This window comes from Ceratotherium simum, chromosome 1 (genome assembly GCF_057802395.1).
Source record: "Ceratotherium simum simum isolate JZ-2026a chromosome 1, ASM5780239v1, whole genome shotgun sequence".
Classification (NCBI taxonomy): Eukaryota; Metazoa; Chordata; class Mammalia; order Perissodactyla; family Rhinocerotidae; genus Ceratotherium; species Ceratotherium simum.
In genome coordinates, this window is record NC_141900.1 from 103,885,700 (window position 1) to 103,897,137 (window position 11,438).

At 40.4% G+C, this 11,438-nt stretch overlaps 1 protein-coding gene across 1 annotated transcript; it reads left to right on the plus strand.

Moving 5' to 3' along the window:
* Positions 1-877: 877 nt before the first annotated feature.
* On the plus strand, positions 878-10,353 carry LOC101387138 (GTPase IMAP family member 7-like). Its single transcript, XM_087432935.1, has 3 exons — positions 878-965; positions 2,375-2,449; positions 7,693-10,353. Exon 3 carries the CDS (start codon positions 7,724-7,726, stop codon positions 8,618-8,620), a length of 897 nt encoding a protein of 298 aa, XP_087289061.1. The 5' UTR covers positions 878-965; positions 2,375-2,449; positions 7,693-7,723; the 3' UTR covers positions 8,621-10,353.
* The last annotated feature ends 1,085 nt before the right edge of the window (positions 10,354-11,438 follow it).

The following is an 11,438-nucleotide window of genomic DNA, read 5'->3' on the forward strand; positions in this document are numbered from 1 at the left end:
ATCTCATACGATACAGTCACTAGGAAATGACCCCGGGCTCTACTTTCTACAACCTAGACCTCCATGATGCTAAGCCAGGACCCCTCCCTCCCAACTTCCCCTCAGCTTCCTACTCAACTCAGGGAGGAAGATCAGACCATGTGCTTTCAATGGGTGTCACTGGCTGAGTTCAGCAGGAAGCAGATTCTGAGATGAAGATGTCCATGCGTGAATTTATTCAGGAGTGCTCTTGGGATCAAAACCTGTGGGAGAGTGAGGGAAGCAGGATTGCACAGAAGGAGACACTGGGCTGTGACAAGTTACAACAAAAGCCTCAATCCACCTCACTAGGAGCTTGAGCTGAGATGGGCCTGTGGGGCTGTCCCAAATCCGGGTGAGACATCAGGTCTTTATCCTCTACATGGACCAATCTTAAATGTGAGATGCTCTGGGAATGGGGGATGATCTTGGAGGAGGTGAGTCTCTTCAGCTGAGTAGTCATGAGAGAAAGGCTTGAGTTTGGGGAGAGGGGGTTGGCTGTGAGCTGTCATCCATCAACACCCCCATCAGCCGGGAGACTGGTGGCTTCAGTCCTGAAATGGTGGTGGGGGGTGGATCTCGGTGGCAGACCATAGCATATACTATACTGTGCAAAATTTGGGCCATTTCTCAGGGCCTTCTGGAACCAAGACTATAATCCAGAGCGATGACTATGACTTTGGAAATCTCTGTAGTACAACAGGTGCATGGAGGACAAGGTTTCAGCTAGGCAAAATCAAAGAACCAACTAAATATTTTTGGAAATATTTTGCTTTTCTATTTAAACACAAAATGTTTCTTCACTGGCTCCACCCAATCTGAGCTTCCTGTGGTCAGAGGGTTCAGAGGCAGCAAACACATTTTCTTCAAACCAAAGCAAGGGTACAAAAAAGTTCAGGCAACTTTCTTGGAGAGAACTTGAGATCTTATCAGTTCTGCAGAAGAAGGTGAGACTGTCTGAAAAGAGAGACAATGGAGCTTGCGTGAGCCTGAGTGTGGTGTGTGTGTTGGGGGAAGGGGGACCAGCAGGGAGAGCAGTAGAAAGGGAGCCTCCACGGGAGTGGAGAGGTTGTAGGAGGGGAAGGGAAGATTTATTAGTGTGATGTCCATACATCTCATTTTTAATAGGACAGGCCTTGTTTTCATGCTGACAAAAGTTTTAATTGTATAAGAATTCTTTATGATGTAATGTTTGGTGTAAAAATTGGGATGTAAAATCGTCAATATATTACCGTTGGAAAAACAAGACACAAAAAGAAAGAAATATGTTAATAAAAATAGCCTCTAATTTTGAATAGTGGAACTATATATAATTTTTATTCTCTTCGCAAACTATTCTCTGTTTTGCTGAGTTTTCAACAGTGTGCACATATTTTAATGATAAGTGTTTATCATAAAATGTAGACAAAAAGTTAGAGTGTTTTTAGAAAAACTCAAAAATGTTTAAATTTTTCCAGCATGATATGCACAAGGTTGTGACTCTGGAGCAAGGGTGCACAAACTACCACCCATGGGCTATATCTGGCCTGCTGCCTGTTTTTGTAAAGAAAGTTTTATTGTAACACAGCTACTGCATCCATTGCTTTACTTATGATCTATGGCTGCTTTTGCATTCCAACACCAGAGTTGAGTGGTTGTGACTGTAAGTTTAAAATATTTACTGCTGGCACTTTTCAAATTTGCCAACTCCCTTTCAAGAGTAATAAATGCAACTCTAATAAATGAATTTATATCCTGTGATATCAGTTAATTTTTCTTGAAAATATGTCCAATTTCACATGCAGATTCTGGAAGCAAATGCTTTAACTCAAAAACAATGGGACAGGCTAGAGATAATCCTCAATTTGTACCATGTACACATTTACATTCAAAAATTGACCTTGGTACTTGGTAAGCTGATTCTTTTACCCCTGAAAGATCTTTCTAAGACTAAGAATTTATAAAAAAACACGAAATGGTTGAAATTAATGACAGAATTCCCTTTTAGATATTATTCAATGAAAAAAATGCAGATATTTTTCCATCTCCTCTCTCCAAACTCCTGCTTTTAGTTATGTATTATTTTTACATTTTCCAGATATAGAATGTTAACATTCTGTTATGGAACCACCATTCCTACTGTTTCCACGTTGCTTGTGGAAAATTGTGAAGCCAGCCTGACTTTTTTCCCCCAGTCCATCATTTACTTTTTTTCTTGGATAACTTAAGAATTCTTTCTTTGTGCTTGGAATATGATGTGTTACAGCAAAAGAGAATTTGGTGTTGCATATTCTGGGTCAAGTTTCCATGGAATGGAGCATGGTCTTTTGTTCTAAAGAGTCAGATTTTTGTTTTTGTGTTTGTTTTCCCATTTCAGGGAAATTCTCCTTTATTGACGGACGCTTCTCAGCTGCTGTTTACTGATTGTTTGCTTCAGCATTCCAGACACCATGTGAGTTGGATTCTTTGTCAGGCCTCCTCATCGTTGGGTGCTTCTCTAACTGCTGGAATCTTCTGGTCTTTTAGATTTGCATTTGTTTGTTTGTTAGTAAGCCTTTCCTATCAATCAAAATTTACTTTTGAGTTATTTCTTTTTGATCATTTCATTTCTAATTCAATTATTGGTCCTGTAATGATATGCTTACCGTCTTCAATTTGTTTCTTAGATTCTGCATTTTCTTCTCATTTTTTGTTCTACTATATCCTCTTTGAAGTTGGATTTTTTGGGGGGGACAGGTGTTATCGTTATAGTGTTATGTAGAGTGAAGCACTCTGGGGATGTTCCCTACTTTGGGTTACATTCTCCTGTGGGTTGGGTTCCATTTTCTGTATTCATATATTTGTATATATGAAGAGATGCATGTGCAATATGTATACACATACACAATTTGCTAACTTCTTCCTTTTTCATTTTCAAGGTGGTGGTTTGCCCTGTTGATGTGTTAGAGTTTTTTTCATCTTGCTTACTTTCTCTGTTTTCTTATATACTATTGTGATCTGTTTGCCTGTCAGTCCTGTGGGTTCTATGGCTATAGTTATAGCCACTACATTAATCACGTTTCTTTTTTTAATTTAATTTTATTTTGGTAAGAACACTTAAGATGAGATCTACCCATAAAACTGTTTGGAGGTGCCTCAAAAATTTAAAAATAGAAGTACCGTATGATTCAGCAATCCCAACTGAAATCAGGATCTTAAAGAGATATTAGCACTCCATGTTCACTGGAGCGCTATTCACAGTAGCTGGGATGGGGAAACAACCTGAATGTCCATCAACAGATGAAGGGATAAAGAAAATGTGGTACCTACATACAACAAAATATTATTCAGTCTTAAGAAAAGAAGGAAATTCTGCAATGTGCTACAACAGGGATGAACCTTGAGGACATTATGCTAAAAGAAATAAGCTAGTCACAGAAAGAAAAATACGTATGATTCCAATTATGTATAAAATACTCAACTTCATAGGATCAATGAGTGGGGTGGAGGTTGTCAGAGGCCGGGGGAGGGGGAACCAAGGAGTTAGTAATCAACGGGCTGCACGAAGTGTCAGTTAAGCAAGATGAAGCAGCTCTAGGAATCTGCTGCACAACATGGTACCTCTCGTCAGCAATAATTTATTGCACACTTAGAAATCTGTCAGGAGGGGCTGACCTTTTCTTAATAGTGCACCTTCTTCCAGTGTCCGTTGTGATAGTGTCAACTGAAAACCTGTCATTTTCCTTTATAGGAAATTGGTGTCCCTGAGGCAGATCTTTAGAACTAGAAGGCAATTTAGAGACCACACAATCTAACCCTACTCTAACTCCCTTTAATCACTGAAAAAGAATCAAATTCCAGAGAATTGGTGACTCTCCAAGGGTCGTAGAGGTTGACAAGAAAAGCCTAGAACCTGGCCTACTGACTCCTTGTGTAGCTCCATTCCAACACTTCCCAAAAAGGAGGCTGTGTCTCTCAAAGTATAAGATACGGGGTGGAGGAGAGGATGCTGTAAAGAGGGATTAGCTAGTCTGTAGCAACAATATAACCTGTAAGTCCAGCTGAATCTCTAAATTGCAATGTGGCTGTAAGTCACTCAATTACGTTTTGGCCCATGATTTTCTTATATTTCAATGGCATATTGTAGCACTACCTTTTTGTTGAGTGGCTGCTATGCTCTAGGTAATGTAAGAAATCATTCTATGAAAGCCTCGTGACAACCCGGCAAGACTGGTTTTATTGCCCCTTTTCAAGCAGAGGGAACTGAATCTCAAGGAGCATAAGGAATTTTCTGGAGGCAGTGGATCCGGGCTCACGGTTTAGGTCCATCCTTCTATGAAGCACATGCTTTTTTCGCTTCGCAGTCTTTCTTTTAGCAGGAGGCCCTCAAGGTCTTCCAAGAACCACTTGAGAAAGTTTTAGAAGGGTTTTTTTCTCTGACCGTGTCTCCCACCTTTGGCTTCCCAATCTGGAAGAGAAAGAGAAAAGACCTGAGAAATGTGAAACCCTCCTTACTGCCTTTGCTGATCACAGGCTTGCTGCCCGTGGGTAAGAGGGAGTGTGGTGGAGTCAGACTGTGAACTGGGCCCTCTCTGCCCAATTCCTATCAACACCGGGACCTCGGGAAAGGTTCTCAGCTTTTTTGAGCCACAGTTTCCTTGCCTAGAAAATTAGAATAATAATAGTACCTTCAGCCTAGAGTATTTATAAGGAATAAATACTCCTATGAAACATGCATATCAGAGTGTCTGGAATACAGTTTGTACTATGTAGTGGTCACAAAGGCATACACACATCTTAAACCTTTTAATATAGAACATTTCAGACATTAACAGAAGAATAGTATAATAACCCCACATAAATCCATTGCCAAGCTTCAACATTTATCACCTCCCAGCCATTCATGTTTCATGTATATCCCAACCCACTTCTCCTCACACTCCTGGATTATTTTGAAGCAAATACTAGACATCATATAATTTCATCTGTAAATATTTTAGTATGTATATCTAAAAGATAAAGATCATTTTCAAAAACATAACCACAATATCAAAGGTACTAAACCTTTAATTTTATCATGTATCTTGTCATCAGTGTTTAGATTTCATGGATTATCTTATAATTTATTTACAGTTTATTTTTTTTGAATCAGGATGCAAAAAAATGTCCAATCAGATGATTCCAGGTTATTTTATGCACTTTCTGCCCCAAACATTGAATCAGTCATTTCTCCAAGAATCCCTGGTTTCTTTTGGCAGAAAATGGTACTGAAGACTACAATCTGGGCATGTCTAATAAACCCATCAAAGGTATTCTTCATTTCTGTTACACTGTTTTTTATCTCAAGCATTAATTTTGGGTTCTTTCTTAGGATTTCCATTTTTCTGTTTACGTCTCTTCTTGCATTCTGTTTACTTTATCCATATTAATCATAGTTGTTTTAGATTCTTGGTCTGATAATTCCAACATCCTTGCCACGTTTGGTTCTGATGCTTGTTCTGTCTCTTCAAATTATAGTCATGTGCCCCATAATGACGTTTCAGTCAATGACGGAACGCATATATGACAATGGTCCCATGAGACTAGTACATATAGCCTAGCCTATACCATCCAGGTTTGTGTGAGTATACTCTATGATGTTCCCACAGTGATGAAATTGCCTAACGACACATTTCTCAGAACGTATCCCCATTGTTAATCGATGCATGTTTTTTGCCTTCTAGTATGCCTTGTAATTTTTTCTTGATAGCTGGACATGATGGATTGGGTAAAAGGAACTGCTGTAAAGAAGCCTGTAGTGATGTAGTGAGTGTGGAGGAGGAGAAGCATTCTGTAGTCCTACGATTACGTCTCAGTTTCAGTGAGCCTGTGCCTCTGCCACAAACTTCACAAGTGTGTCTCAGTTTTTTCCTCCCCCCTTAGGTGGAACAGGATGGCTAGAGTGGACCGGATCTATTTCAATTTTGGGTTTTTCCTTCTCCTGTGTGGAAGGCTTAGAGCTGACTGGAGTTGTGTGTTTTCCTTCTCCCAGGTCATTAGGCTCTGATAAAACCCCAGCAGGCTAGGCTCTGGTTGACTAGTTTCTCCTGAGGGCAGACCTTGTTGAGAAGAACAGAGTGCTCTGGTGTATTTCACAATGGTTCTTTTCTCCTCCCCCTGCCAGGAGCACCAGGGGATTTTTCTGATATTTGTTGTGAGAACCTGGTCAAGCGTCTAGTAGTAAAACTCACATAAGTGTGGGGACCTCCCTATAAGTGGGTCCCTCTGGGGTTTTTACTCTCAGAGTCATCCATGCTGAGCCTCCAGCAATTCGAATGGCAGTTGGTGGAATCCATTAATAATTTTCCTCCTATTTGTCCTCCCCCTCACTCTGGTTTTCTCAAGTAAATCGAACTTGGTCACAGTGTATCATTTTTTTAAATGTCATTAGATTCTATTTAGCTAATGTTTTATTAGGATTTTGTATTAATATTCATAAGTGAGATTCATCTGTAGTTTTCCTTTTCAGTACAATCTTTGTGAGCTTTGCAGCTCAAAATTACATTCACTTCTTAGAAAGAATTTTAAAGTTTACCTTCTTTCCTTATGTTCTGGGGTAATTTAAGTAGCATCGGGATTCTCTGATCCCTGAGAGTTTAATAGAATTCTCCTATGAAACCATCTGGGACTGATTCTGTTTTGTGGGAGCTCTTCAGCTACTTTCTCTATTATTTCTTCCATGGTCATTGATCTATTTCAATTGTATGTGTCTACTTGGGTCAATATTCATAAGCTGTATTTATGTACAATAGATATATGTAATTTAAAATTTAAACATTAGCTGATCTATTTTCTCACCCAGTGCAGGATTATATTCTAAAATACTGAGCCACGTGACCATCAAACTCACTTCAAATACTTTATGTTACTATAGATCATAAGGGACTCATCATTGTTTCTAAATATTAGAGTATTTTTTACATAATGACATCAAACTTATCTTCCCTTTTCTGTGCAGCTTGAGAAAATAAGACTAACTCTGTTCTGTGTAGCGTACACAAATTTAAAGACAGTTTTCATATCTCTCACTGAACGTTTTTTTCTGTCCATGTCAATACTCCCCATAGTGGGTCAGCTATATAAGATATAGTTGTGCTCCCTCCTCTGACATAGTTATTATTAGACTTCTTTCTGTATGTGTCCAGATTGTTAATGCTTTTTGAGAGCACTCTCACATGGGATAGAATGCTAATTGCTTCCATCAGGATTCCTCATATTTTTAAATTAATTTTGTTATTGAGGTAATGTTGATTTATAACATTATATAAATTTCAGGTGTACATCATTATATTTCGACTTCTGTGTAGACTACATTGTGTTCACCACCAAAAGGCTAGTTGCCATCTGTCACCGTCCTCAGACTTGATATCTTAAAAAAAAAAACTTGGATCTGTTCTAGAACAACATATATACTACACAAATGGAAAAACTAGTAAAATACTGGATTTAAAATTGTAAACACTGCTTTCATCACAGCAGCATAAGAGGGGAACGCCACGGAAACTAGAAGAATAAGTGGACGACATCAGGGAGAGTGTCCTCAGTGATAAACCTTACCTGGCTTAGAGACTCGGAGTGACTTATATATTCGGGGCGGTAAGAAATAAGGAAAAGAAGGGTGGGGAATGGTTTCAACTTATCTAAATAAACTTTTTTTCTTTCCTTTTTGAACCATAGTTAAGTTGCCTACACTCTAGAGCCTCTTGATATGAACATGGCTGACTCTCAGGACAACGGTCTGAGGATTGTTCTGGTAGGGAAAACTGGAAGTGGGAAAAGTGCAACAGCGAACACCATCCTTGGGGCAGAAGTATTTGCTTCTAAAATTTCTGCCCACGCTGTTACCAAGACCTGTCAAAAAGCATCCCGGGAATGGAAGGGGAGGGACCTTCTTGTTGTTGACACCCCAGGGCTCTTTGACACCAGGAAGAGCCTGGAGACGACCTGTGAGGAAATCAGCAAGTGTGTCCTCTCCTCCTGCCCCGGGCCTCATGCCATCATCGTGGTTCTGCAGCTGGGCCGCTACACAGAGGAAGAGCAGAAAACCATTGCATTGATCAAGGCTGTCTTTGGAAAGGCAGCCATGAAGCACATGATCATCTTGTTCACTCGCAAAGATAGTTTGGAGGATCAGAGCCTAAGTCACTTTATAGCAGCGGCGGATGTGAAGCTAAGAAACATCGTCCAGGAGTGTGGGAACCGCTACTGCGCCTTCAACAACAGAGCAGACGAAGCTGAGAAGGAAGCTCAAGTGCAGGAGCTGGTGGAGCTGGTGGAGAAAATGGTGCATGACAACAGAGGAGCTTACTTTTCGGATGCCATATACAAGGACGCAGAGGAAAGGCTGAAACGACGGGCAGAGGTCCTGAAGAAAATCTACGCTGATCAATTAGAAAAGGAAATTCAAAGAGTGGAAGAGGAGTGTGCTCAGGCGTGCAGGAAGACCATGCAGGAAAAAGAGGAAAAAATTAAATTACTGAAGATGAAATATGATGAAAAACTAAGAAGTGTAAGGGAAGAGGCCGAGAAGAATATCTTCAGCCAAATTTTTGATGGAATTATGAAGTTGCTTTTAAAAGTATATCATTTGCTCAAGAAGCCATAATTTTTTCTAAATTTATCATGATTCGTTCAGCATCTCTCCAGCTCGCTCCCTACTATTTTCCAGGCCTGCCCCTCCCCATAAATACCAACAAATTTAAGAAACTGCAAAATTGCTATGCTTGAGCAGTAATTCATTGTACATGGTTTAAAGACTCTAATACGAGGAATTTCAAGACCAAAATGCATCCTCTATTGAGTGTTAGCACCACCTGTGAAGCGCATTATGTCGGCCCCACGTGAGCTTTTTGCACCTGTCAGTGAAGCATCAGATTCCTCCAGCGGCATTGCTCTGTGGCTTGTGGAGATCTGCGAATTGACCAAGTCTCTTGTTTTTCTCCTCTTTCCTTTTCTAGGTGCTAACTTAAAATTCCCCAGACTATAAAATAAAATGGCTTCTGTACCAGATATTTCCCTTTTCCCCCTGCAGATCCACTCTCTACCCTTCTCCATCCTTCTCTTGCCCTGCCAGGCTGATCTGTAGGGACCACATCAGTGGGTTCCATTGTCCTCTGATTTCCGCTTGAGCTCTGCCCATGGGGAGGTCCGCAGAGGATCTGTGGAGCTGGGAGAAGTAGACTAGGGTATTTAATCTCCTGGATCCCTCTCCACCTGGTCATTTCTGACCAGCTGCTATCCTCGACTGGAAGTCCGGCCATAGGCACCAGTGGCTCTCAGATCTGCACAGTAAACTAGCTCCTGTGTAGGAGACTCTTCACGCCAGGCCTGTGCTGTGTCTGCAGCACAACTTTTGACGGTTTCCAGGGATCGAAACTTGACCTGGGGGGTTTCATTTTTCAAAAATGCCCCAATCTGGTGATTAGGGTAAGTGGACAAGCTGTAAGAGGTAGCCATAAAATAAAGAGACTAATTCTCTTTTAGGGTTCCCAACTCCAAAGTCAATGCCACCTGAAGAGTTCCAGATATATTGTGAGAAGAGGGAAAGGTGTTAGAATGAGCACCTTAGCTCAAAGGGGGCAAATTTAACTGATAGTAAATTTGACCAAAAAAAAGAAAAGCTTGTTACAATTAAGGAATAGTTGAATATGGATGTGTAGTCTCTGGTATGTTTCTTAAAACATTGGTCTTGTTTACAATAGGTCTACATTTATAGAAAAATTTAAAGGAATCAAATATTTAAAGGATCTAATTTGGGAAATAGAAAGAAAGTATTTCTTCCTGTGGGAATAATAGTCCCATTGCTTTCTTTGATACCTGAAATTCAATAGTTTTATTTACGTATCTTTTTTTATCCATTTATCTGTATTTTCAAATTTATTGGCATAATTTTATTCATAGAATTCTCTTAAAAATTTTAAATTTTCCTTGAATATACAGTTGTATTCCTTTTTTTAATGCCTAGTATTTTTATTGTGTTCACTCTCCTTTTTATTTTGATCAGTATTAGGAGAACTTTATTAGTCATTCCGAAGAATCAGCTGTAGTTTTCAAATTTTGATGTTCACGCACTTGTGCTCTTTTCTGTTTCATTAATTTCTGTTCCCATCTTTATTGTTTCCTTTCTTCTATGTTCTTTGGTTTTACTCTGTTGTTCTTTTTTCTAACTCTTTATTTTCAAATATATGTATTTAAGATTATGAATTTCCCGCTAAATACTGCTGTAGCTTAGTCTAAAAGTTTTGATTGTTTTTGTTGTTATTCAGTTCCAAGTATAGATTTATTCATTAAAGGAATTACAAACTCCTCTGATTTCTAATAAAATGTGAATTCCCTCTACTCTATTTTCAGATGTGTCTTTAAAATTTCAGTGAGAAGTTTACAAATTAGCAGAAGAAATAAAGGTAGTTTAAGGGCATAATCAGGGTGTGAAGGGGCTGGGAGAGGCCCTGGTGGGGGAGGGGAACACTGGTTTATTTACACACGACACTGACTCGGACTTCACAGGTGACCTAACTCTAGTGTCCTCCCTTCAGCCTTTCCTGGTAAGGGTGGGGGCAGGGTGGTGTGCAGGAAGTGGGGAGAGGGGGGATTCAAGTCTGAGATTCTCAGGGCCACCAGCAGGCCCCTGCTACCTGAAGAGCTATCACCTACCTTTTCACCTGCCCATCCCCTGAAATACAGCCCAGCTACCTGGCTTCCTCCTCCTATTCTCCTTTAGCCCTTGATTTCTGTTCCATTCATTTGGGCCGTTAAATGTACTACTATTTTATTGTATCCTCCATTTGCGTCATGTGGATGAGACGCATCCACCCAGCTAGACTGAGGTCTTCTCTTACAAACACTATTGCATGGAGTTGAACACATGCGATGATAGAATAAGATAAAATGGGATAAATGGAAAGGGAAGGGAAAAGATGGGTTGGACGGAGACAATCCTGTCCATGAGAAATAAAGACATGACTTTATGCTGACTACTGCCGGGAGCAACATGCTCATGATGTCTGTTTTGTGTTTGACACCACGGCCTCAGTGTCCTCTATGAGATATAAACTCGTTGACAAAGGGGATCCACGGGCAAAAAACTATAAGGTGAGAAATTCTGGTCTTGAGAGTGGATCTTTTTCTTTGGTCTGCCCCCACTGCATTCACGCCACATCCCTCCCCACCACAGTCTAACCAGGACCCCTTCCCCAGCACACAGCGCGCCCCCCCCACCTCCTCTTCGCTCACCACTCCAGTTCCCCACAGCTTCTCGAACTGAGGTCCAAGTGATGTATTAAGGTCCCTTCTTGTCCTCAACATCCAAGTTTTTCTGACCAAAGCCTCAGACCCTCAGGACCAGGCTCCCTCTATCTTCCAGAGCCACCTTGTTCATCAGAAGGGCTACCTCAGGTGTGCTAAGAAGACACAATTAATGGTTC

Excerpts from the sequence above, each read along its gene's own strand:
- LOC101387138 (XM_087432935.1), top strand. The coding sequence starts at position 7,724 with ATGAACATGGCTGACTCTCAGGACAACGGTCTGAGGATTGTTCTGGTA.